Source organism: Syngnathus scovelli, chromosome 6 (genome assembly GCF_024217435.2).
Source record: "Syngnathus scovelli strain Florida chromosome 6, RoL_Ssco_1.2, whole genome shotgun sequence".
NCBI lineage: Eukaryota > Metazoa > Chordata > Actinopteri > Syngnathiformes > Syngnathidae > Syngnathus > Syngnathus scovelli.
The window spans coordinates 10,125,255-10,152,333 of NC_090852.1; the positions used below are offsets into that span (position 1 = coordinate 10,125,255).

Sequence of the window (27,079 nt, forward strand, 5' to 3'; positions counted from 1 at the left end):
ATACACTATGCTTCAGAAATAGCAAGATATTTCCTGTCATCAAAACAAAGTGATATACTGTTTTTATTTTGGGCCGAACAACTGCAAGCGAAGGTATCACAGCTCCTAAGAGGATGGATTAGGATTGCGTTCATTTCAGTGGGAAACATTGCGCTGATTCGCAAAGTGGAGGTTCCGAAAGAAGTCTGTTTGACAACCGAGGCTCCGCTGAATTTTAATTTATTTGGTGTGCTAGAGATGAGGACCAATGGGAGGCAATCTGACAGCTTCCGTTGACTTTGTCTCCAAGATACGGTGAGAAGAGAGAAGGCAGAGGAAAGTCTGAACCTCAGGGGGGATCCACTGTAGTGACACTACCTCCCATTCTGACTTCCTTGTTCACATGGAAAGTTCTCCTGAGATAGGTATCTATAGTAACTCTATCTCACCCAACCCCTTTTATCAAGGTACACTCCCTGAGGCCTCTATCGCAGGAAGCCAAGTGCCAGGCCCGTCACCGATGTCTCCGGCTGCACGATGGGTCCCTTGTTGAATCACATACACACATCATTGCCAGCAGCAAAACAGAGGCAAACTCCCTCACTGGGTATAGTGACAGAGCAAAAAAAAGACAGTTGCGTCTCTGTGGGTGTCAGTACCTGCCTTACTCAGTGCATCCTGAGTCGTGGGGGAATCAGACAAGAAACACCTGCACAATACCTGGATACAGAATGGAAGCATAACTGATTGCTTTCTACATTATGTAGAAAGGTCTGAAGTAAAGTCGCCGGTTTGCATTGAAACCTATTTCATCAGCATCCTGTGAATAGCAATAGAACAAAACTGGGACCTTACAGGATGCAGTCATTCTAGACAAGGGGATCGTAATATGTCATCTTTGACATGCTGAGTACTCCAAATCTCTCCGGCTTACAGTGGACGGGTAAAGGTTGACTTCAGTGCGTGGTTGTGGAAGCATGGATGGGTTGCATGATGCGGGATGACGGGAATTCACTTGCCTGTGGTGGCTTTAACGTCCTCCGAGGCTGCTGTTGGAGCAGGAACAGGAGGATCCAACCTGAGGTAAAACGTGAGCGATCAATACGCAATTTTATGCACTCTTTTGTATTGCTGGTGCACAGCTTTTTATTCTCACTGACCTTTTTTCAAAATAATAATATTAGGTTTGCTTTAGACAATGCTTTGTCACCATGGTGAAGATAAACTACAACTGGTGAACAATGGCAAAGCTTGTTGTAAACGGTTGTCTGACCATTGCTCATACCTTTAGGCTTAAGTTATGGATAACATACACTCAAAAAAAAACTGTAAGTTCATAGGAAACAGCCATGTATTTCTAATTATTAAATAAGTGAAAAGTGATAGAAAAGGGCCTTCAAAAATCCTTTTTTTTAACGTGAAAGAAATGTTCAAGATATCTTTTCATCCTGATCCTGGTCCATTCAGTTGCAATTACGTTTGAGCTTTTCAAAGATGGATGCCAACTGATTGTTAATCAAGCTACACTGAAAGAAGGTCCACATAAGTGTACTCTGTGTTCCCCTTGCGAGCGCTCCACTCCAGCAGCTCAGCCCAATCAGTCTCAGCACCAAATCCGGACTATGGCATCAGGGCCTGCATGCTCGTTGCTTTGTACAGCAACCTGATATACATGAAACCTGCGCACAACACTTGCTTAGGGACTTGACTAGTGTAATAAGCAGCTTTTTGAATAGGTACACATCGTGTCCCGGGGAAGAGATGGATTACTGAAGTGACCACGTCCATTGCATAAGAACTATCAGTTAATCATACTCAGCTCCTGGGCCCCTTATCACATGGATAAAGAGTGTTGCTTCCCCCCTGCTCAGGGAATTAGTCAATGGAAAATAAATGTCCATCACTCACTTGCATGTGCAACAGTTCATCTCAAAATCGACCTGTTACATTACAAGCGGTTTTGAATAACTGACCTTGCAACATTTCCCCTTTTAAAATGTACCCTTAATATTCTCTTTTTGTTCATCCATCAATGAAATACTGTTTCTGTGATGGTTGTATTTGTCTTTTTTGAATGGTGATAATCATCTAATTTGATCGATCCGACACATATAGCTGTTTAGTCGCCGCTTCACTTGGCCCAAGGCAAGCAGACTTTTAAAGCACGAATTAACAAATTCCTTGATGCACACCATTTTGTACACTAGAGCTGTACCTAAACTGCTAACAAATCATCCCTCCATCCATCCATCCATCCATCCATCCATCCATCCATCCATCCATCCATCCATCCATCCATCCATCCATCCATCCATCCATCCATCCATCCATCCATCCATCCATCCATCCATCCATCCCTTTGAAAACAGCAATGACATTTTCTTGGCAAAATATTGCTCATTCAATGCCACATTTTCGGGGAGGCGAGAAAAGGCACCATGTCAAACCTGTCAATGAGTCATGTAACTCCCCTTGCTGTATTAAGACGTTTTTAAAACTGTCAGTCATAATTGAGGATTACCATTTTGGTTGAGGCAGAATGTTTCCACAGCTCTTGTTTTGTTTATGTGAATCTCATATGGTCATTAGCAAACATATAATATTTCCTTAGGCTTGTTATGTATTTGAAAGGTGATATAGTCTTGTGATGACATAGAAGGGGTTGTTATGTGGGAAATGCTGCAAACCACGCTTGTCTGCCAGGTAATCATGTATCTCCATTCCATAGTGGAGATAGTGAGCAAGTCTCCGGAGAATTCTAAGCGGCGTGGCTGACGTGTGCGAGTGCGTCGGTGGAAATCTGCTCCACGGAGCGTCGGTGTTAAGAGGGGCAGCACGGTGTAGGTGGACAGAGGGAGAGAGATAGAGAAGACACATGCACGTCTATATCGGGACATCCCCAGCTGTCCGCGGCAGAAACCAAGCTGACCAGGTGGCTCCTTAGCTCATGGGCGTGTCACGACGCACAGAGCCTACAACAGCTTGCCTCTCACACTAATCTCCACCTTGGTGACGGCAGCATTGCGCGTAAAAACCCTGGAATGCGATATGTTCCATTTCGTTTGGTCTTCTTTGTAATCCGTGGTTCCGATCAGCTTCTAAGGTACTCAACGCACTCATCACTGGAGGACTCGGACAGCGCGGCTTTGCCATTTGACGCTCCTGAATGAGTTGGATACAATGAGTCTTTTTGCCTGGATTTGATCCAAGTCTCTCGAGTCAGAGTCACTTTTTTTTAGATTCTCACTGTAGTTATGTTGCCAGAAATAAATAAGGTGAGGAAACTTGTTTTTATTAACATTCGTATATAGTTTTCGAATTGCACTTACATTTATTTAGGCTGTCAGTCCTGATGTCACATACAGCTACTAATTCTGAGATAAAAGTGGTATTAAAATGGATATCATCTTGTTTTACTGACTAAAAAGACAATACTTAAAATATAGAATGTATTGTATGCAATTTAATATTAAATTAGATATTTGTTAAGGCAACATGTTTTATGCCACTCATTTGAGCTCATATCATTTTGTGGCAATATCGTCTATATTTGCTTCACTGTCCATGAATTTAGTTTCCCAGAAAATGCCAGCTTAGTCAAATGTTGGGAAAGCCCTGCGATGCATTTGTTATGACGATAAAGTCAATACTATCGCTGCACACTGATGCATAATGTCAATTCCTCATCCACAAATTCCACAGAGATGATCATTCGCCCGTGTCTCCTGACCACATATTTTAGCTGCACAATCACATTCCATTCTATTTCAATTGTTGGCACTTTGCATGGCAAAATTCATGTAGTGATTTGAATTAAATATGACTTTGCCTTTGCTGCATGTGTTGACCCTCTGACCAAGTAACCAGAGAGGCTCACACTGAGGCAAAGAGCTTCCCTCGTGCACCTGATGGGATGACCCTTATTTCTAATTCTTTTGCCCAGGCAACATTGATGAATTGGGTTCTCTCACATCTTGAGAGATCAGTATTTGATAACCTTTATTGAGCTAAGGCAGATAGAGATATTTTAGGTTAGTAACATCTTATGGCACACCACAAAACAAACATTTCCACAAAAGATCAATACTCATTGTCACTTTTGTCTGTGAAAAAAATATTTGATTATTGTACCTCTGGCTACATTAATGTTATATATGAAATTATTTTTGTCCAATAATTTTGAGATTATATTATTCAAATAATTTTTTTGCAGCACACTGATTGAAAATGATTGTCTTAGCATATAGGCATGAAAACAAATAGGCCCTGAGAAGCAGGATCTGTCGAGTGACCCAAACAAGAAAATACTGACGAGTTTTGGGTTTCCAGTGGAGAATGAGGCATATGAAAATCATTTATGTGATTGACAGTCAAGTTGGCATCTGGTTACATGACGTCATAGGGCTTCCACAAGCTCATCACTCCTTAGTCAGCTCATCCATCCAGGTGTTTTTTTTTTAACGTTAGCCTGTCAGAGTGACCTACATGGCCCTGCTGCTTCAAGTGAAGACCAGCCATGGTTTTATCCACCTACCAAAGGAATGGCTTTAATGGCGAGACTGAAGCTATCTCTTTTACTTTTAGATCATCCATTCTTGACACGTTCATCCATAGGACAGATGATCCTTTTGTTTTTTGTTTTGTTTTTATTTTTAAGTTTGTCTCACAAAAACAGAACAAGCTTTATATTATAATTTGTGTTTTTGCGGTATATTGGTAAGCATGGTTGTTCCAGTTCCATCTATTCCTTCCATTCTGGGCATGTGCTGTATCTTGAAATTGGGTTAAGCTTTATTTCACAGGCTCACACGCTGATTAAAAAGGCACGTGCCGGGCAGATTGGTGACAAAGATGCTTCATCCCAAATATCCTAGTTCCTTTTTATAGAATGTTGCTTCTCTTGAACACATTCAGGCATACACGTGCACATCCAAAGGCAAGCACGTGGATGTGCACATGTTCAGAAACTGCACTGCAGGAGGGAAAAGTGCAGCATATGAGAGCGATTGGTTGTTGCTGGGTTTTTGCGGAAGTGGTATATTTTTAGATCCCAGCGCATTATTTTTGGTAGCATGGCTGTTGTTCAGCTGCCCTGCTATGTGTGTGTGTTTGTGACTGGAGAAAGAATATGAAAAGCAATATCCGCTGGAATCTTAAAACTGATGTTGTGTGTGTGACTTTCTAAATGTTGCTCCATTCCAACTGTGCCACAAATGAACAGAAGTAGATATGCTTCATCTATCTCGCCGTGGATTTTAAACGTTATTGTTCCTCCCACAGACATCACGCCCGGAGGCCTTCCCTCACAGACAGCAAGCAGAGGGCAGTCGTCTTGGGACCAACCGTTCCTGCTTACAGGTCAGACTTTAACCCCTGCAAGATGCTGCAGAAACTTGAATATTCTTCTACATAAATTAGATTTAATTAGATAATTGTATCATTTTGTAACTTGCAGGACCCCAAAATAAACCAATCCTGTATGTCTGTATTGCATATGAGCAGAGGCATCACATCAAATGTCCAGACATACTTTCAGTGAGAAAAAAAACACATCTCACACCAATGTTACTTAACGGTGGTGTTGTGTTTGATTCTTATCATATTTAAGAAGAATGTTATTCTAATCAATTTAACTGAACATATTTTAGGAATGTCAGCCAACAAAATAAAGGCTTGTCCTAAATTCACTCTCTAATCCCCCCCCCATGATAGCGATATGGATCTTTACGATATCTAATTCTTCCTAGCGGACTTGGCATTGCAAAGGGGTTTAATTTTACCCATCAGGCTATCAGAGTATGCCTGATGGCAGCCAGAGAGAAACAGGTTGCCGCTCTTCTCCCCCACAAAGCTCCCAGAGAAGGCACCACGACCCGGCTTGTCCCCATTACCCTCTGTAACTCCAGCCGCTCCCTGCTGGGGGTTCTTTATCACCTGAGCCTCCAACTAAAAAGCGATCAGCCTAACACAAAGATACACAGATGAATGGGGCCGTGACAGGCGTGCAAGGACAGTGTAAAAAAGATATCGTTCATTTATGGGTCACATTCACTGACCCACTCTACTTCTTTGGTGTTTAGAAGTGTGCTGTATTTGGTAAATTGGGGCATCTTTATTGTGGATATTTATTTTTTATCTCTCTGTGTCTGTCTTTATCAATGTCAACTATAAACCAGTGGAAGTGAAAAGATTTAAAAAAAAAACATTCTATCCAATTACTGTAAATAGTATTCATTGCCAGCCTTTTTTGTTTAGTGGAAGTTGGTAGTAAAACTTTTTTTTTCACTTACAGAAGTTTGGTGGAGGTGTAGATACTTTGCCTCAGCTCGAGCCTCCAGTTGTCCAGATGGTTGTCAGCAACGCCAAGAACCAGCACCAGCAGCAGTCCGACCACATCCTGCCCCAAATTGTCAATCAAGGGGTCCAGAACCACTACCAAACAAACACAGTAAGTATATCATTATAGCAGCTTTTAAGCTTTCTTTTTGTTGATAATATTAAAAGTGAGGTGACTGATTTAGTGTATGATTTTTGAGGAGCAGCTTGAAGGTCAATGTGTCGTCTTACGTTGTAGACGTGCAACTGTAAGCTCTTTTAATAGCTTTGTGTGGATGAGTATGATGACACAGAGCTAAAATCTGAATCTCCGTGAACAGATTGAGAGGCCAAATCCCACTCAACAGTTCACCATGCGATTTGGTGCAGCCATGGATAAAATATCAGCATCCCGCAACAACAAACTCTTCAGTAACAGACTGAACAAAGAAAAGGCACCCGAGGGTCGAAGGCTACCCATGTGTCCCACAGGTATGATTTTGTGGAGCACAGAAAAACACGATATACTCAAAAGTAAATATATTCCTTGACTCATAGTTTGCATCACAGGCACTTGTTCATCCTCCTCTGCTCTTTGATCAATATGATAACATGACTCATCTGCTCCTCCTCTTCCACCTCCTCCTCTTCCAATCTGCTAACAGACTCAGTCAACACTTTCCAAGATCGTCTGACTGACTTTGAGAAGGAGGAAATCATGGACTACTCAGAGATCTGGTTCCTCGGCCTTGGCGCTCAGAAGATTGAGGCCTCCCAAAGTGCGCCGCAGAACAGCGGATATGATGACGAGCATGGGAGCTACATCAGGGTAAATTCATGATGCCGCCTACCATCATCTTTCACCTTTAATAAAGGCCCTCTTAAAGGACAGAATGAGTTGGAAACGGTTGATCTGCTGTGTGCCGAAAGAAGAAGATGAAGCAGACGTTCAAATTTGGCAAAGCCCTATTGTTTGTATTTTGAGGTTGATTTAATTTGACCGCTATCACAGCGTTCACTTTTCTTGGAACACGTTCTGAGAGGTAATCTCTGCCCCATAGTTTATCCCAAAGGTGTTAAAAGGGATTCAAGTCAGGTCTACATTAGACTCACCATTGTCATTAACAGTGGCCTGATGACCCAAAGCCACTGCGACTGTGTAGGGCCATCCGATGTTCACTGACGTCAATGTCAAGTTACGCGATCCTTTTGTTGTCACAGGTGCTGCACGACCACATTGCCTACAGATTTGAAGTACTCGAAGTGATTGGCAAAGGCTCCTTTGGGCAGGTTCTGAAATGCTTGGACCACAAGACAAATGAACTTGTGGCTGTTAAAATGATACGCAACAAGAAGAGGTGCATATTGGGAATTTTGTTTTAACTTTTGGGTGGCCAGTGGTAAATACATGTTACTTTCCTCTCCAGGTTTCATCACCAAGCTTTAGTTGAGCTGAAGATCCTGGATGTGATAAAGAGGAAAGATAAAGACAATCTTCATAACGTCATCCACATGAAGGAGTACTTCTACTTTCGAAATCACCTCTGCATCTCTTTTGAGCTTCTCGGGTTGGTGCATACTTTTGTTTTTTGCTGCTCAACATCCACAAAAACAGACAAAACTGGTCCAATCACTCTTGGCCTATCACATTGATGTCAGTGTGTGACTTGAAGGGATTAGGGGTAACGTGATTAGTGTGTACCGTAGGCACAGTTTTGTGTCTCCCTTTAAATGGATGTCCTTTAGAGGACGTCTTGGACTGCCACCTTGTCTTACATTACTGTCACCAAATCCTTTAGTTAAGGCCTTGATCAGAGCGCTATCTCTTACCCCTTCGTGCTTCATGGTGCGGCGGCTCAAATTACACCATCCATAGAGCAGCTCATCACAACAGACAGAAGGACAACATTGCTGGCACAATCATGTAATATTCCCAAGAGGAGGGGACTCTACTCAACTGTAAAGTGTGCAAAAATGTTTGAAACCTTAATAAAGTGACAAAAATGCAACCTCGATTTTGATCTTCACTTTACCAAATGGTTCATTTCTTTTCAGGGTGAACTTGTACGAGCTCATCAAAAAGAACAACTTCCAGGGCTTCAGTGTGGCTCTCATCCGTCGCTTCACTCACGCTCTGCTCAGGTGCCTGCAGATGCTGCACAAAGAGAAGATCATCCACTGCGATCTCAAACCGGTATTGATTTGTGCAGATAGTTACATAAAACTGGAGTGAAAGTACATTCAAGGCACAATTGAGCTACTTTTTAAGTGCCCCGCCCAGCTCTGTCTGTAAAAATAATGTCGTCGTACAGGAATTATCAACAGGTGGTCCGCGGCCCTCTAGTAGTCATGGCGGTATTGCAGATGGTCTGCAAAATTGGAAATGGAAAATAATTGTAACATTTTTAAAAATAAAATAGATTTATTATTTGGACTTGATTTAATTTTGTGAATCATTTACCCATCCAAATTATGTCAAATGTAGCTGAGGTTCCCAAAATAGACATACAGATGCAAATAAATAGCCCTTATAGGTCTATCCTCCTTCGGTGAAAAAAAATAATATTCCGCCAAAGCAGTGGTTCCCGAGTTGCTTGTTGAAAACGCCTGCTACGAGAGTATCTGTGCTACCTTGTGGAGCAGCATAGTATTACAACAAGACTGCAGCTGAGAAACTAAAGAGGTTTTCTTCCACAGGAGAATATCCTATTGTCTCAGAGAGGACCAGGGAACATCAAGGTGATTGATTTTGGATCAAGCTGTTACGAACAACAAAGAGGTAAGAGCTTGCTGCATGTGAACATTTATCTTGTAAACAAAATGAGCTTGTGCAGTAAATTAAGTAGTAGTAGTAAAGAGTGGTGGAAATCATAGGGTAACTCGTACCTTCATCAATAGACTGGAAGAACCGTAACAATGTAATTGAAGAAGATAAAACATATAGGAACGGGGTTCTTCAGTCAAATTCAAAGTATGTGTAGGTGAAGTAAATTTGAGCTCTCCTCACCTCGTAGTGTACACCTACATCCAGAGCCGCTTCTACCGCTCCCCAGAGGTCATCCTGGGTCACCCCTACAGCATGGCCATTGACATGTGGAGCCTGGGCTGCATCCTGGCTGAGCTCTACACTGGTTACCCGCTCTTCCCTGGGGAGAGTGAAGTGGAGCAGATAGCATGTATCATGGAGGTGTGCATGTGATTAATCACTCTCTCGCAAGTGTTGTAAATTCTGCTTCTTTTGGTTGTTTGATTCAAGAATCCTATTTCCTTTTTGTTTGCAGCTTCTTGGAATGCCACCAAATGATTTTGTTCAGTCTGCATCCAGGAGGAGATTGTTCTTTGGTAAGAGGTTATCCTCACCCTTTTTGTATCACATTTTGTGATGGTCATACAAAAAGCTTTTCAACTTTTTTCGATGTTAAAAACTTATTTGAGCAATACTTTTTAACTAAAAGAAGAAGCCAGATGAGAACAAAAATAATGGTCACAAAAGCATTAGTCCACTAATTATCTTGTTGAAGTGCTAAGATTTTATGTGCTTGTGGGTAAAACTAAAAACATAAAAAAGTCGGATTCATTCATGAGTGTAATATTCACCTCTAACAACAGCTTTGCTTGTATTGATGTTCAGACTCAAAAGGAAATCCCAGAAACACAACAAATAGTAAGGGGAAGAAACGAAGACCCAATTCCAAGGACCTGTCAACTACTTTGAAGACAAATGATGCTTTATTCTTGGACTTCATCACACGCTGCCTCACGTATGCTGCTGCTCTAGTTTCAAAATAGGCACCATTTTAATTCCGTTGCTCTAAAAACACTCTTTTCTTATCCCTTGGGCCTTTCAGTTGGGATCCAACTAAACGTATGACACCAGATGAGGGGTTACAGCATGGCTGGATCCTGGAGGGGAATTTCAACAAGGCAAAGCCCAGAACCAAACCATCAGGGAAGAAGCCTACGGACAGTGTGACTGCCATAGAGAAAAATGGTGACTACAGTTACAGCAAACAAGCAAACAGCAAATCTGGTGAGTAAATATTGTAAGTGCACGGATCTGCTAAAATATGGCAACAGTTTGAATCTGGAATTGATTACTATTTCCAAATCCGAACACCAGGATCAGGAATATGATAAGCACATTTTCCAACTGTGTAAAGCATCCCCACTTAGCAGGGATTTAATATTCTTTGTTGTGGCGGTTCAGCAGATAGGTTCAGCTCAGAAGAAAACTGTGACGAAGGCAAGTTGCAGAAACACAGTTCAGAGTCAAAGACAACCCCCGGTGAGCGCCTGCGGCCTATCGGGGCTTCAGCGGAGGACGAAGTGTGCGAGAGTGAGGATTCCAAGTTTCAAGATGGTGGTTTAGAGAGGCCTGTTCACATCATCATCAAAACTGGGGAAGAAGAGTGCACGGAAAGGCAAGACAGCCTCGTGTCCTCTCAGTGTTTGCCTCCTATCATCTAAGAGCAGAGGAGAGCGGTGCTGCATTCAAGAAAAACAGGACAGTCATGTGGCCGCTGAGATTTGCTCCTGCTTTTGCATTCATCAGTCAGGAATACAAACTAAAACGGTATTAGCCAAGTTTTCCTGCAGGGTGGTTGCGATAGATTATTGAAACACTGCCATGTTGTTTTGTCTGAACACAACAAAAAACAATTCTGAGAATGGACGAACAAGTGACCGACAAGATTTTAGATGATGTATAGAAGAGGTTACAATTAAAATATCCATGAAAATATCACACTTTTGTTATTTATAATGTTTGTATGTTTGTTAACCACATGTGATGCTCAGAGAATGTAGTTTAAATCTTATTTTATTATTATTATTCTTATGGCATAGTCTTGGTTGAGTATTGAAATCTGTGATAAATGTTTATTTTGTAAGGGGAGAAAAAAGAAGGCACATTTTTAAAAGGGCAAGAACATTGAAATTCTTATATTCATTCTTTTTTTTCATTTTTATCCTCTTTTACAATCATTCTCATGTTAAACTACGAAAGTGTGTGTGCAATAAGGTTGAGCCAAAACTGTTTTTGTATGCAGAGACGCAATGTCATGTACATTTTAACTGGAACACATATACTGCTTAAATTATTATTTAATTTATTTGCTTTAGCTAATGTATCTTGTATGATTGGCAAAACATGTGCACCTCAACCATTATGTATTTGTGTCCAAAATAAGTGTAGTTCAGAATACCCATTTATTGTTACTGAATGATAATACTTTGGATGTCTGTGTTTTTACACTAGAAACTGAAAGACAATCTTAGTTTGTGCCTTGCAGTATTAGACATATTGCACTTTACTGGTGTTTAGAAACTGTTGGCTAAGTTCTTATAATTGTGCAGTACAATACGAAACCTTCCCAAAGTTGTCTAACAGTGAAGAGATGCTTATTTGTCTTACTGATTATTTTTGTCGTGAGTCAACGCCAGGTTGAAACAGGCAGTAAAGTCCTATAGTGACAATCAGGCCAACAATCAGAAACTCTAATAGCAAAGAGACTGAAGGTGATATATAAAAATTGAATCCTATTTATGTACTTAATGCTAAAATAAAATGTTATTTAATATGTGCGTGTCTATGAATTTGATACTGTGTTTAGAATATTCAGAGCTGTCTTTCGGGAGAATGAACGTATCAATATTTGAGTTGAGATTTGAAGAATAAGAAAAAGTCAGCCCTGCACTTTATAGCTGTAATGTGCTGCTTATTATGTTTGGGCAAACCAATCAACCAATCATGCATTATGAATAAGTAAGTATTTATATCATTGTAAATGTATAATGATAATGCAACATTTCATAAACACTCATAAGATGAAATACAGTACAGCTAAAATAAATTTGTCAGCTAGAAATATATATTTTTTAATTTAATTTAAATCCCTCGTAGAAACATAAATAGGGCCAAAATACAAGTCGTGTCAGCAGTTTTAGGACCGCTTTCAACAAAGACAATGAATATATAGTATATATTCTGAAAAATGTATCAGAAAGTATCAACATAGTTACGGTTGAATTAAAAACGGTGCTTTTCAAAAATGAATACATAATATAAGAACATAGTATCTAGTTGAACAGATTCCAAATATTTGAACTGTACTATGCCAAAGGCAGCAGATGGCAGCATTTAAACAATACCATATTTCAGGATTGTTCTACCACTTTGTTTTTATTTTTGAAGGGAATTAACAAATAAACGTACAAATAACTGTGCAAATGTCATTATTAGTATGTGTGCATACAGTGCGGTATGAACGTGGTCTTTCTCGGCCCTTCAATGTGTTTTCGTGGTCCTTTGAACACTGTTGACAATTTTGCAAAATCGCTGTGCAAATTTGGTCGTCAACGGATGCCGTAGACGAAAACATGGCGACCGTTTTGTTGGTTGGCCGTCCTGCGAGTGTCCTTCCGAAAATTTCGAGTGAGTAACGTCAAAATAGTCCTTAGCATGTGTCTACGTGGTTTTGTAAACTTTAGGCATGGTTCAGATAATGGCTTCACACAGACTCACACTGGAAGCAAGCTCGCATTTTGAATGACCTTGCTAATGTGCTTGCCTTAAGAACCGCCGGCTAACGCTAGCAAGGTGCTAATGTTAGCTGTTTTTATTTCAGTAGCTGCTTGACAGAACATAAGGACACTCAGCTCATGTGTACTGTAATGTAGTACTTTGTTGTACTACTGGGCTTACTAGCCTAAAGCCATGCCAATCGATTATTTCTTCTCTTTCCATTGTAATTATTGAAATCAAATGTAGTATCAAGTCCACCAGTGTACACCAAAATAAATGAAATAACTGCTTGTAATTTCTTACAAAACTAACGTGTCATTTAAACAGTTTCAATTTAGTTTATTCTTATTATGCATTACTTACATCTTAATTTATATTCTAGCAAAATGATTACCGCTGACCCATAATAGCAGGCATCCCAAATGTAGTAATCTACCTTCTTCCACTTAGAGGGTTGCTGTCCTCCCGCTGTGTTGTCAGCCTCTGGCTTGGGCCCAGTTCAGCAGAGGAAGGTGCACCATGCTGTCATCCCCAAAGGCAAAGGAGGCCGCTCGTCATCCAGTGGCATCGCCGCCACCGTGTTCGGCGCTACCGGCTTCCTGGGGCGATATGTGGTCAATCGGCTAGGTGAGCAGATAAGAAAATAGACTGTCACTTCCTTCAATGCAAAACCAACATTAAATGCTAATAATAAACCTAATGTTGCTTGTTATATATACTAAATTGAAATGGGGGGGGGGGACTTGAATGACTTATTTTGACAGTTACACACAGATTTGATTTGGTGTGTTATTGGTTTACAGGTCGGATTGGCTCTCAGATCATAGTCCCTCATCGCTGTGATCAGTATGACACCATGTATTTCAAGCCTATGGGGGACCTCGGACAAATCATTTTTATGGTGCGTAAATTACATAGGAGTTCAACAATGTTCCACCCAACCAGAATGGTAGAATATTTCTCAAATACCTCAGATTGACTTTATTTGGAATTCTGCTACAGGAGTGGGATGCCAAGAACAAAGACTCCATCAAACGAGCTTTGGAGCACTCCAACGTTGTCATCAATCTTGTGGGTAAAGAGTGGGAAACAAGGTATGACCTGTATTGACACCATTACTAACTACATCATTGAATACTAGCATTTATTGATTTTTTGTTTGCCTCTATTTGTGAAGGAACTACCCATTTGAGGAGGTCTTTGTGAGCATCCCTCAGCAGATTGCCAAGGCAACCAGAGAGGCTGGCATTACTAAGTTCATCCACATGTCTCACCTCAACGCTGACATCCGCAGCTCTTCCAAATACCTGAGGAACAAGGTTTGAAACATGTTATGAGATAATGGGTGACATTGTAGTCATGCTTGCCCTCAGTGGGCTGGTAAAATGATGTAGAGGGTTGGATCTGGTTGGCAGGGCTCGTATGAAACCCTTGTGTTCTATTGTGTGTCCCAGGCTGTGGGAGAGACGGCAGTGAGAGATGAGTTTCCTGACGCTATCATCATGAAGCCCTCAGAGATGTTTGGGAGGGAAGACAGGTTCTTCAACTACTACGCAAGTAAGACTAACCACTTATCAACAGTGACGTGCAAATCAAAGCTTCGCTGACGATTATGTCATTCCTGCAGACATGCGTTGGTTTGGCAATGCCATTCCGCTCATCAGCCTCGGGAAGAAAACTGTCAAGCAGCCGATTCACGTAAGCTGACTTTTTTTCCTCCGTCATTATTACGTCATCTACCTGCTCCGTTACTGTGTAGTGCAGAGCAGCGGACTCTATGGGAGCTAAAGCCTGTTCTTACATACATAGTATTTGCGTCTCTAAATCAACAAACATATAGAATAAAAAGCCATCCACTTCGTTAGGTTGTCGACGTGGCAAAGGCCATCATCAGCGCAGTCAGAGACCCAGAGGCCAATGGCAAGACATACACATTAGTCGGGTAAGTGACCGAATGTTTGTATTGAAGGTGTCTATCATTTTTGCATGCCTTAGTGGCATGAGACATCCAGTTGATTGAGACAATATCATGATGTAACATTTTTGGCGGATTTTCTGTCTCACAGTCCCAACCGGTACCTGCTCCACGACCTGGTGGAGTACATTTACGCCGTCGCTCACAGACCCTTTGTGCCCTATCCACTCCCCCGCCCACTCTTTCAGTAAGTTTTTAACATGTTAAGATTCATACACATTTGTGGTTGGACCTCATCAGATACACTTCAAAGTTGAGGATCTGATGATTGTTTGAAAGGATCATAATTTCACAGTTGTTTGTATCCACATTGACAAAGATACATAGAGGAGCGGTGACTCCCTTCTTAATGTTTTCCTACATGCCTCAACCAAATAATTCGGCACCTGAAAATCTGTATGAATCTCTTCATGTGCTTCTGTTTGTCTTTTCAGCCTGGCCGCTCAGTTCTTTGCATTGAACCCATTTGAGCCTTGGACAACCCCAGATAAAGTAGAAAGGGTAAGAAAGAAAACTTTTTGGGGAGTTTAAAGTAAACGTTGCAGCTTACTGCAGTTCATCAGAGTTTAGCGTGATGAAATTTTTTTTTTCCCAGTTTCACACAACTGACATGAAGTACCCAGGACTCCCTGGTCTAGAGGATCTTGGTATCAGTCCCTCCACCGTCGAGCAAAGGGCAATTGAGATTCTGAGGCGCCATCGCCGATTCCGTTTCCTGGAAGCTGATCTAGATGCAACCAAGCCAGCAAAAACCGTCAACTATTAAAGTACTAAATTAGTGGCTTATTGTCACTTCAGAATGCTTTAGCTATTCTGTATGTAAATAAAAAAAATACTTGTATCCTTAAAAGTGTTTTATGTTTGTCTCTTGGTAGATATAGTATCCAGTGTTGGCCATATAGCTGCACTTCATTCATGATGCACTGAAATCACAAACATTCTTCCAGAAACATTACAGTTATGGTACTAATGCATTGTACTGTGTGTGTGTGCGTGCGTGTGTGAGTGCGTATCATTTGTAGAATAAAGTTAGTTCTAGTTCGTAAGAATTGATTCAGGATTTTGTATTTTGTGCCACCACATTTTGAGTCAGCCCAAGTAGAGGAGACAGGCAAATATTCATCTATCTAACAATTTTCTGTAGTGCGTGTCTTCATTCGTGTCATGGAAGTGTCCAACCACAGACCCATATAGATAAACATTCAAACATCATACCCAAAGGTTTAGAGGTTTTTCGCAGATCGTGTATCTCATTCGTGTCAAACTCAAGGCCCGGAAGCCAGATACGGCCCACCACATCATTTTATGTGGCTTGCAAAGACAAATTTTGTATTGACTTTGTCATTACTTTAATTACAAATTATCTTCACTTTAAATAAAAATTGAAATATTGCTTGCAATTTTTATTAACATTCGTCTTTGTAAAATATTTGAACAGTTTTTACTAGTCTCTGATTTCAAAACTAGTTATTCATCAGTGAAACTATGCCTACAATGCGGCCCGCGACAAAAATGAGTTTGACACCCCTGGACTGTAGCTCAATGCTGGCATTGGGCCAAGCGGATAGATGAAGTGCTTTGATAAAATGGAAATACCCTTTTGCATGATATTCATAATACCATGCTTTCAACAAGGTAAGTAAAGAAAAGAGCAATATTAGATGACGTAATAGAAAATCATTTGCTAGGTTAAATAGGTTTAGTGGCTGTATTTGCACCAAGAGTGGGCGGTGGAGGAGGGCATGCATCCTCACGGCATGAGATTGTGCAAGAGTGGGCAAATGACACAAGCAGCAACACGTTACCACGAGACCAAGAGAGAAAAGAAATGGAGCCTACTGAGACGCCCGACGAGCACTATGAGGAGACTGAGAACGACACCATGTGCGACTACCCGGACTTGACGGCGTCCCGGACGGTCTTTTCAGTGTTCCTCATGCTCATCTTCATTTTGGGCCTGTTTGGCAACAGCGTGGTCATTTCCACCGTGTGGAGGGTGCGAAGGAAGCAGCGAGCGGCCCTCCTCTATATCGGCAACCTAGCTCTGGCCGACCTGGCCTTGACCATCTTACTGCCCGTGTGGGTGCTGCAAATGGCCATGGACTACCACTGGCCCTTCGGGGTGGCCCTGTGCAAGATCATCGGCTTTGTGGATCTCCTCAGCATTTGCGCCAGCGTCTTCCTCCTCACCTGCATGAGCTTTAACCGCTACCTGGCCATTGTGCACTCAGGGTCCTTGCTGTGCACCACCAGCCACATCTACGCTTCCATTGCTGCCGTCTGGATGCTGTCGGTACTCCTGTCTACGCCCGCCCTCGTCTTCTGCACCACCTTCGACGAGCCGAGCAGCAACCGCACTTACTGCTTGTTAGACTTTCACTTTGTCACAACCAGTGCGCATCAGGCGAGTTTGCTGTATGCTGGGGTTAGCTTATCATTGTCCACCCTGGTGTTCCTGCTCCCCTTACTGGCCATGGTGGTGTGCTATGGGTTGATCAGCTGTACGGTGATTCGCCACTTCAACACTTGCCGCAAAGGAGACCAACGCAAGTGGCAACTCTTGAAGGTCATCACCACAGTGGTTGGGGTTTTCTTCGTCTGCTGTATCCCCTACCATGTGGTGAGAACCGTGGACACCCTCTTAGATTTGAACCTGTTTCCAGCCACCTGTGCTTTCAAGCGCTCTCTGCTGCTGGCCTACCCATACACCATCTGCCTGGCCTATAGCAACAGCTGCCTCAACCCTTTCCTCTACGCCTACTTGGACCTGCGTTTCAGGTCACGTTGCCTGCACTTGCTTCAGCTCAAGAAGTACTGCCAGAAACCCACCAGGGTCTAGTGGGCCTGGAGGACTCTAGATGTTTACTTCTAGGTTCTTGACTCTGCACCTTCCTGACAAACAAATCTCAAGGGATGAAATGTGAATCGTCTTTGTGTAATGCAGGGATAAGCAGGCCTGAGTGACAAGTAAAAATAAAAACAAAATACAAATGTTTATCTGATATTTTCCCCCACTCTCATTCTGTGTTCTTTCCTTTATAGAAACTGTTTTTTTAAGCCACTAATTTTTATGATCCAACGATAAAACTGTGAATTTGCATATTTCCTGTTCAAATACTTGTGTGAGACAGGAAGTGTGACAACGAGCATCCAGCCTCATCTCAAATTGCGGAGTTGGGCACAGAAGTCAGAAATAGCCCTGTTATTGGTCAGATAATATTTATGGATCATTATGAGTCAGGGGGCAGAAAAGGTCTACTAAGTAAAACAATATTTTATTCTTAAATACAGCTTTGCTTGTATTTCTTTGTAATGTTTACGTATTTTCCATTTGTGTATTTTTTCTCAATTTCTTTTGATCTAACATTTTTGCATTTCTCCCTCCTAGATCTTGATTATAATAATTCAAGCATTTTTTTTTGGTGTTGTGTCATTGTTTTTCAGATTATCCTTATCGTATGATTATGTTGGAATGTAACCGGTAATAAATAACCTAGCTTGTCCCATCCTACACAACGTCGTAAAACACCCCCTGATATGTTTTGACTAGAGGACAAGGGCTTTCTCTATCCAGTCCACTCTTACCCCTACTCTGTTTTTCTTAATAAATATGCTCTTGCAGGAGGGAGAGTCAGACTTCATTCCTTCAACGTGTGAACTCTCCACCCGCAGGTGCCTAAAAGGACTTGTTTGTCTCCCGTGTGGTTCTTGCAAAATAAGTTAGAGTGAGCACAACTCTAACATGTTGGCTCTCTTTAAATTGTACAAGTTTACCACATCCAGTTTCACCTTGTTTGCGTGTGTCCAGTTACGAGAAAACATGTTGTGTACGTTCTATTCTCTGTCAAATGTATATACGCATCTCGTATTTCTAGTGATGCATACGCTTGGTTACAATATAATCATAACATCGGTTGTCAAATACATTTAAAACCAAAAACATCACTAACCAATCCAATGGTGCATTGTAAAAGAGCAAGTTTAGTACCTTTGTTGCTACCCTAAATTGTAAGAACATGCGAATATTGCTTTGGTTTCCTGAGTTGCGCAAAACAACTTGAAATTGCCCTGTGCTGATGAAGCAAAGCAGGATGTGTGACACATAATCAGGACCCAGATCATCATATCAAATCCGAGTGGTTTGCTAAAGTTCCCTTGCTTTGACACGATGATGACAAAATGTTTTTATGTGTAATAGAAGGAAGGATAAGGAGGAAGGTTGCAGAGGGACTATGTTTCAAAACACAAAATCACTGAAGACCACAAGATTACAGTGTAAATCATTCAAGTGGTACCTTGGCAACGTGTACCCGAGTCTCCTAACATGGGATGACCTGCCGGGTGGCTGGGTGGCTTTCACGTCTACTGAAGTCCCCATCCAACTTCCAGTAACTGCAGGCACCTTTCATGAAAACATCAGGAATTGTACAATGTAATAAACATTTCTGCGCCACATATTTATTAGTGGAGAATTTTGAGTAGCCATGTTTAAAAATACTGCAAGGTCTCATGAAAACATTAAATACATTTTTAATAGCAGCATTGCTAGTACAATTGTAACGGGGGAATCATTGTTGGTGAGAAACCTGTTTCTAAAAAACGTACAGCAAGATGACATTGTGCAGCCGTCTCGGAGACATCGCGGAAATAGCCGATTTGTTCCGAAGAACCAGGAAGCGTTGCCTTAGCAACCCGTGTGTTTCGTACAATGCCCACTGGACAAAAGGGCGCCTAAACTTTTCCACGGTGAACATCTTCGACTCGCCAGTGTCTGACGATGATGATGATGAGCAACACTGAATTGTTATTGGAAGGCCTGTCAAATGTCAAAGTGCAGAGACGTCGAGACATTGAGGCTCGAAGAAGAGCGAGGTTGCTTGACGACAAGTTGAGGTGCATCGGAGTAAGTTTTTTTGTGTTGAACATTTTCTTTTGCATTTAAGATTATTTTTAACCCCGTACTCCCCCGCACACAAAAAAAAAATACAAATAAAATAGGTTGATAAGGAATTTCTTGACAAGCAAGTGGCTGAGAAGATTGCAAGGAAAAAGGCAGAAAAAGAAGAACAAGATGCCTATGGTAAGCAGATTTAAAAAAAAATGCCTTGTAGTAAAACTGTTCTCAATGTTTTTCATATTTACCTATTTTCCAAGTTAATTTATTTCTTTGGTTTAATTAAAAAGGTAAAACTGATTCATCGGAAAATACTTTTCAATAGGTCAGTTCCTGTAATTACTGGAGTAAAATCAATTCTGATTATTTCTTATGTACTATAAAAAATATTTTTTTGACATGTTGAATTGGAATCATGAAAATTGTTAAATGAAACTTATGACTTTTTAAGTGGAAGACTAAAATAAATTCTTTTCCATGGTGCTCATGCATCGTACAGAATAACAAATAGAGATGTTAGAGGGGGAACTTTTTAAGTCTACAGCATTTAGGTCCATAATCAGATGGACCTGAATTCTTTCAGGATCAGTTTTGCAATTAAAAAGGAAAATATGTACAACTGTCCTCCAAGGGACATACTGCACTTAACCTTTGCAAATTCAGTATTCTACATCATTCTGACCTTTGCGGGTTAAATATTTTAGGCTTGTTGGTACAGTTCACCTGGCTGAATCTAATCTTAACAAGAGGTGGGGTAGTGGTTAGCACATCTCCTGGGGTCAAATCCTTCATCCAATGTGGAGTCTTCCTACACTATCCTGCATCTGAAGTCACTTGGGCTGACCAGGTCACCCACTTGTGCGCAAATAAGGACAAACAACTGCAAATCAAACAATAATATTCTATTAGAATGTCTGACTAACCAGTTGTAGGTGCTCCCCGTAGATGCTGCTATGATGGAAGATATAAATCAAGCTTCCTTGCTCCATACTCAACAACTAAAGGTCAAACATGACACGGAGAAGGCCATAGCGGACTTCTGTCGTCAGTACCAGCAGCCTCGGGATGGGCAGGAGTTGGGCCCGGAAGCACAGATGATGATGCTGCCTGGTCTGCTTGGGGAGGATCCAGACAGCAGGCCACGAACGCAGAGGCAGAGGGAGCAGCTCCAAAGGTGGCTCATCCAGCAGCAGGAAGAGAAGAGCGCAGAAAAACACAGACAGAAGATGGAGAGTAGGTTTTAATAACATTCACACACATGCACACAAACCTGAGCTCACTTATTGTGTCGTCCGGGCCTTCAGAACTGCAGGACGACCGAAGCAGAGTAGAAATGGACAATGAAGCTCTGCAGCTCCAGAACAAAGAGCTGGAGAGGAGAAAAGCGGTAGCGGCTGCAACTAAAGAGTGGAATATGAACACAGTGAGTCATGCCTCAGGTTGGGAATGTGGTTCACACAGCAGGTTGATGCATGGCACGTTATCCGAAAATTAAGCTGAGTTTCATTTGCATAGAGCATTGATAAAAATCAGTGAAAAATAAAACAATTACATGTAAAGCGGTGTGTAATTTCAAACAAAATTATGAGAAACAATCACGGGTCAACATCACTACTTTTTACACTATTAGTGACAGTTCAGTAGACAAATTCATCAAGAGAAGACTTAAAGACCAACATGTCCTAAAATGAACAGGACATTAACCGTTTTGCCTTGGAGAAGATCATTTTAGTTTGTGTTTCTGCAGGTCAGTTGTAAATCAAGCATAAAATAAAAACAACTTGGAATCAAAAGGTATAAAACGAATTGCACGGTAATTAATGAACTAAAAAGTGTGTGAACACAAGGTGGCACGTGGTGCCTATTTTGCCCACAGCCCTGTGTTAGTGAATGGCAAAACCTTTGAGTTTTCCTCAATGGCGTGAGGGCCTGTTACAAATAATTCTATTTGTTTCAGAAATGACCAGACAGAGTTGCAAACTTGAAAAGTCTAAACTTGGATTTGCCTCTGCTGTTAAGATGACAAAGGCAGAAGAAAGGCGTCGTCAGGAGCGTAAGCAGGAGGACATCCAGCAGCACGGTCTGCACACGGGAATGATGGGAGCACCCGGCCTTCATCTTAACAGCGACAGGAAGCCGCCTCCCGAGAGCGTGATGCAGATCTCTCAAATCCACAAGCATCAAATTGAAGAGAAATCGGTAACAGCCGCCAAAGTCAAATTTTCTTTCTGTGTAAATAAAACATGCTTTACTCGAAATGGACACGCATTCTAGAGGGCAGAATTAGCGAAGAAAAGAGAAGAGATGCAACACGATGGCATCCGTCTGAATTCGGCACGTACGGCCGTGCTCCTGGAGAGACAGCAGGCTCGATATCGAAAGCAGCTAAGACAACACGTGGACGGCACCAACAAACAGCTGGCTGCATTACAGGAGTACAGGTACAACTCACGCACACGAATCTGAGCCGTTTGTTCTTTTAGAGACGCTTCATAAGTCATGTGTCTGTTTTAAGGAAAGAGGACCTTGGGAGGGGACACATTGATGAGCGATTCTTCTCCCAATTCAACACCAGCAGCCGCTGATGATCTAAAGTGGAGTTATTGTGTGTCTCAAAATAAGACTTCAAAATGAGTAAATAAAATATAATGCCTTTTAAATATGCAACGCTTTAGTGAGAGTTTTGGACAATTTTCACAGTCAATGCGACATCACCGCTCTTCTTATAGAAAAAGGACAGTTTAAAAATACGCATTGTCAGAGAGCATTTCCTGAGCCACGTCATACAATCCTCTTATTAAAACACAAGCAAAGCACACACATGACTACATGATCCACAGTAAAAAACATGTTTACCTTAATTTTGGGGTCTTGAGAGTCTCTTCAATAAAAATCTACATTTATATTGACAAAACAAAGGGAGGTGCTATAACCTCACACTCTAAACTCATCATTATAGCCAATTGGAAACTTGAACATTGATTTCCAGAAAAGACTCAGTGTGACATTTACTGTACACTTCTGAAAAATTGATTTTGGGCCGAAATGTTCCACTAATTATAAACACAATTTGTTGTGACCAAAATACATATGAAATGTTTAAAAGTAGTTTTTCCTATGGCGATGGCAAAAGAAAGCATGCAGCATTGCACGCTTAAACAAACCCAAAGAACACTATTACAAAGTGGAAATTCAAGTAAAAAAAAGAAAAAACAACGTTGCCTTTTGTCCACACAAAAGTGTGAGCGGTAAAGCCCCACGTTCCTGCTCACAGAACAGCAGTATAGTCTCCTCAAAGAACACATGCCTCATGAGATAAGACCCCACACTTTGCCAGAATTTTGTGTCTGGAAAACATTTTCAGAAACAAACTTGTCCCATTTCGTCTTCCACAAATCCAAAGCTTTGTTCTGCAGTTCTGGGTTGAGTGAGCTGTACCTGGAAGAAAACAATGACCACATGTCAGCAGGTGAGCACAATTTTCATTTTACATGGGCTGAACTCACAGAATAGAGTTGATGGCCAATTGCTTGAGAGTGCCCAAATGGGAGCCGTTGCCCCCGAAGCCCACGAAGGCTTCATAAAAGTCGTAGGAGAGACCGGAGGAACCGAACATGGCCGGGTCGTCTGAACTGATGACCATCGGGTGGTTCTGGAACATCAGTGCCGCCGCCGGGTGGTTTCGTAGGTCATTTACCAGCTTCAATACCTGCTCCAGGATGAGAGGAATTTCATTGGTAAACTACAACCAGAGATTCACTGACTAGTTGGCTTGGAAAATTCTGATCGGAAATTCATTTAAACCACACAAAGAAATAAAATTCCAACCTAATGTGAACCTTTACAATTATTTTAATTGTTTCTTGTATAATGCTCTCATTTCTTGTGATGGTATTTTTATATCTTGGAATGAGGGTGTCTGTCAGCTATACTCATCAGAATTATAGATGAAGCAAATAATGAAATATTTTATCTATGAGATTTTTTTAATTGAAAGACAAAAGTGAAATAAATTGATAATGATGATATAAATGATAAAACTAGGAATTTGTTTCAAAACCAACTGCAACAGGTAAATAAAAAACACTTTTTTTTTTAGAATAATTTACATTTGCTCACACCACGTTTCAAACGCGTTAATCCTCTTAAAAAACACTTTTTGAACACATTGTAAATAAGTGTATGGAAAATACTGTACATATTCGAGTACATTCAAGTGTTTTACGGCTGCTGTATTGCTGAATTAATATCATTGTCAAATGCTGAATGACATCAGTTCATGTGTGGAAACACAAGAGCGTGCGTACCTGGTTGGATATGGGGCACACTTCCACAGCCACACCTCTCTTCCTGGACAGTTCTCGAGCCAAAGGGTGATGATTCAGAGCAAACCCATGGCCGATGCGTGAAGTATTAAACAAAATGGCGTCAAGCAAGTTCAGGTCCACATCTGTACCCTCCAGATCTACGATAATGTAGTGCAGACAGATATTTGAAATTTATGGATTCCACTTTTTCTAATGCTTCCCTCAATCCCTTTCATCGGAAGCAGCTCAAGGTCTTACTTGTTTCTCCAGCGTGGAAAAAGTAGGGAAGTGTCACGCCCATCTCTGCAGGTAGCGACAATGCATCTCGGAAATACCAAAGCGGCTTTCCGTTATCTTCGCGACCTACCTACGCATAGGGAATTCAACAAAATTCAAAACATAGTTTGCTATCACAACTACATTGAATACAAAAGGTCAAGTGTGGAGCAAGTTTAGCAAAAACTAAAATTGAAAAAAAAAAAAAAAAAAACCCACAATGCTTTAAAATTCTAATTGAAAATACATCCGAAGTTTATAAAACTAACTAGAATTCTATGAAAATGTTTTCGTCTTGGTCAATTAAGGTCATACATGGGAGTTCACTTTGAATGTATTCAATTTTGGTATCGTTGTGCATCTTAGAACACATTTTATTCATTGGCTTTTGGCTCAGCAGGGGACTTGGACTTGGGTGTACTGTTTTTTGTATTTTTTTTTACTGACATTGTTATTAATTTCTTGTTTTATCTTGTTGTATGACTTAATTTTGCTCCACATTTCTTGCAGGAGTGGTTGCTATCAAGACCATATTTTTCTAGAAAAAAAACTATTTTCTCTTATTTAATGTATTTGTATAAATGTTGTTGTTTTAGCCTGATTTGTACTTTTGTAGCACAATTTATTTAAACTGTAGTTTCTTACCAAATCAAAGCCCACCATCAAGTCTGGGAAATCTCTCTGGAGCTGCATTGCCTTTTGCACGATCCCCTTCAACACTGATGCATCCAATGTCCTGAAAGATAAATTACGATTAATGTTCACTTGCAGTTTGATTATTCGTAAAAGGCAGGATTCCTTGGGGTACCTGTGGGCAATAAAAATGAATCTGCTTCCAAAAAAATCAGGATGGTCAGCTATGAATTGTTTGGTGACATCTCTATAGGTTTTCAGAGCCCATGCTGAGTCGTGAATGGTGCCGTCCAGCTCGTATACCTGAATGCAGTCAAGTATGGTATCAAGAAACAACAAACATCAACATCAAAATGGAGTCATGAAAACAACTGACCTGCAAAAGTAAAGCGCGCACTTCCACATACATGACATTATCCTTGTAGAATTGACCGAGGCTATGATAGAAATAGTCTCTGAACACTGGAGCATATGCGAGCAGACCCATCACAGCCATGAAGTTCAGGTCAAACTTCTCCCAAACCACACCCTGGTCAGGATACAAGGCCTCGGGATCACCATCAGTGAAGAGAGTTAAGTTGGCCAGGATGCTGGAAAAAAACAAAACAAGGGTTTCGTGTCATGATAACCTAACAGGTTTTCATGACATAAAAACATGATAAATGTGATCACTAAATTTTATATTATTACGTTGCTCCTACTGTAAGAAAATGAAAAAAAAATAAGGTCAAGTTTGATTTTTTTTTTTTTTTTTTTTTACAACGATAGTTCACCTTCTGTCTAAATCTGTGACGTTGCTGACTTTGTTTCTGAGTGTTTCCAAGAGGATCCAGGATGAGCAGTGAGGCTCACTCTTAGGCTGCCCTGATGAGAAGATGAACCTGACTGACTGTTTGTCACTGACGCACATATAGCAGTTTGGCCGATATGTCACATTCTTCACTAGCCATTCAGGGTCCCCCATGGCGAGGTCGTGGACATGCAAGGCTCCACCTGAAACAAAACCTCCATTACAGGTGTGCCTTTGTTGATGGGTGGGCATCTCAAAATGAGTGATTAAATCAGCGATCACCACCATTATGCAGCAGCACACCAGTCAATGTACTCAAAAATTATTCAAAATAATGCATTTTTGTTCATCTCTCGGGGAGAACAGATTGGTCCAGTGAAGGTTGGGAAACATTAGATCAATTGAATCACCTTTGGGCATTTTCTGCAGCAAGCTAAAGATGGGGCTGCGCTCGATTAAAGTTTTGGCCCGGAAGAAGTGCATGGCAGGGGGAAAATTAGCTTTGGCCATCTCATCTTGCTTCATTTGGTATAGCCGAGCATCCAGAAGCTTCTCCAAGTCCGTTAGCACAATTTCCCCCCCAATTTGCTGGGACGTCTCAAGTTTAATGAGAGCCTCCCTCTTCTTGGGGTCTGGCAGGGAGAAGACACCTGCTGCATGCCACAGCAGTAGATAGGCAACCGCCGCCAGGGAGCGCTGTAACTCAGCCATCATCACACACTGGGAAACCGCAGAAAGTGACGACCTTAAACAGAAAACTACATTTTATTCAACCTTTATAACGTCCCTATGGATTTAAAGCAAATAACAAAACAACTTTTATAACCAATTGCTTTAACTGTACCAAAATTAGTGCATTCGTGTCAAATTACCAGTACGTATAAATCGTAGTTTAGTGTATCAGGTTGCATGGCGAAAATGGTTACAGTAGTGAAACCTAACAGCGAATGGCTGCCAAATTACATGAAAGCAAAGGGTAAATACAACACACAAAGGATATTATAAACTGAGACGTAAATACTCATTTGCATTTTTTGCAAAACAAAGGATTGACGGATCCAATGGACCCATTGTGTCAACATGATTTACCTTAAAACTTGGCAGTCCCACCAACAAAATTTAAAATAAATACACTGGCGATCAGACAATATAAAATGCTGTAAAATGTAGAGCCTCTTCGCAACCCGGGCGCGTAGTGCTGTCATAAGCAGCTCCCCGAAGCCTGTAAGCCCCGCCCCTTCTAAAACCACGTCTAACAGTTGCAATTGGGTTTCTTCCACCTCCATTAAGTCACATTGTCCCAATAAACGCGGATCACGGCCGGCTAAACGGGAAAAAAAAATCAAAATGAGGCATAACTCACACAAAATACGTGGTATAATCAAAG

At 41.2% G+C, this 27,079-nt stretch overlaps 5 protein-coding genes and 1 long non-coding RNA gene across 7 annotated transcripts; 4 read left to right on the forward strand and 2 right to left on the reverse strand.

The window, feature by feature from the left end:
* Positions 1 to 225: 225 nt before the first annotated feature.
* LOC125970820 (uncharacterized) lies at positions 226 to 7,554 on the reverse strand. The gene is made up of 3 exons (XR_007482265.2): positions 7,408 to 7,554; positions 6,270 to 6,411; positions 226 to 1,057 (listed from the first exon to the last, which is right to left on the reverse strand). It is a non-coding gene; the product is annotated as an uncharacterized lncRNA (long non-coding RNA).
* Positions 2,754 to 11,873, forward strand: dyrk4 (dual-specificity tyrosine-(Y)-phosphorylation regulated kinase 4). 2 transcript variants are annotated; one of them, XM_049723472.2, is made up of 14 exons: positions 2,754 to 3,254; positions 5,260 to 5,337; positions 6,272 to 6,427; positions 6,636 to 6,786; positions 6,960 to 7,123; positions 7,516 to 7,652; positions 7,722 to 7,862; positions 8,350 to 8,488; positions 8,992 to 9,073; positions 9,309 to 9,481; positions 9,576 to 9,636; positions 9,926 to 10,055; positions 10,143 to 10,324; positions 10,505 to 11,873. In XM_049723472.2, the coding sequence occupies exons 1-14, from the start codon at positions 3,234 to 3,236 to the stop codon at positions 10,759 to 10,761; spliced, it is 1,872 nt and encodes a 623-aa protein (XP_049579429.1). In that variant the 5' UTR covers positions 2,754 to 3,233; the 3' UTR covers positions 10,762 to 11,873. The 2 variants fall into 2 exon arrangements, with proteins under 2 accessions (XP_049579429.1, XP_049579428.1); XM_049723471.2 differs by having other exon boundaries at positions 2,755 to 3,254; positions 10,502 to 11,873.
* A 733-nt stretch (positions 11,874 to 12,606) lies between these two features.
* On the forward strand, positions 12,607 to 15,642 carry ndufa9a (NADH:ubiquinone oxidoreductase subunit A9a). Its single transcript, XM_049723469.1, has 11 exons — positions 12,607 to 12,727; positions 13,268 to 13,444; positions 13,621 to 13,718; positions 13,820 to 13,911; positions 13,995 to 14,136; positions 14,272 to 14,374; positions 14,445 to 14,515; positions 14,683 to 14,759; positions 14,884 to 14,979; positions 15,227 to 15,293; positions 15,388 to 15,642. The coding sequence occupies exons 1-11, from the start codon at positions 12,673 to 12,675 to the stop codon at positions 15,556 to 15,558; spliced, it is 1,149 nt and encodes a 382-aa protein (XP_049579426.1). The 5' UTR covers positions 12,607 to 12,672; the 3' UTR covers positions 15,559 to 15,642.
* Positions 15,643 to 16,506: 864 nt separating this feature from the next.
* LOC125970891 (apelin receptor B) lies at positions 16,507 to 18,477 on the forward strand. The gene has a single exon (XM_049723614.2). It carries the CDS (start codon positions 16,621 to 16,623, stop codon positions 17,629 to 17,631), a length of 1,011 nt encoding a protein of 336 aa, XP_049579571.1. The 5' UTR covers positions 16,507 to 16,620; the 3' UTR covers positions 17,632 to 18,477.
* Positions 18,478 to 19,476: 999 nt separating this feature from the next.
* ribc2 (RIB43A domain with coiled-coils 2) lies at positions 19,477 to 22,346 on the forward strand. Its single transcript, XM_049722515.2, has 7 exons — positions 19,477 to 19,695; positions 19,791 to 19,872; positions 20,632 to 20,919; positions 20,991 to 21,109; positions 21,706 to 21,885; positions 21,961 to 22,127; positions 22,202 to 22,346. The coding sequence occupies exons 1-7, from the start codon at positions 19,570 to 19,572 to the stop codon at positions 22,269 to 22,271; spliced, it is 1,032 nt and encodes a 343-aa protein (XP_049578472.1). The 5' UTR covers positions 19,477 to 19,569; the 3' UTR covers positions 22,272 to 22,346.
* On the reverse strand, positions 22,340 to 26,993 carry LOC125970337 (adenosine deaminase 2-A). Its single transcript, XM_049722512.1, has 10 exons — positions 26,782 to 26,993; positions 26,103 to 26,437; positions 25,676 to 25,895; positions 25,279 to 25,492; positions 25,078 to 25,205; positions 24,915 to 25,005; positions 24,252 to 24,360; positions 23,994 to 24,151; positions 23,193 to 23,395; positions 22,340 to 23,124 (listed from the first exon to the last, which is right to left on the reverse strand). The coding sequence occupies exons 1-10, from the start codon at positions 26,976 to 26,978 to the stop codon at positions 22,995 to 22,997; spliced, it is 1,785 nt and encodes a 594-aa protein (XP_049578469.1). The 5' UTR covers positions 26,979 to 26,993; the 3' UTR covers positions 22,340 to 22,994.
* Positions 26,994 to 27,079: the final 86 nt, after the last annotated feature.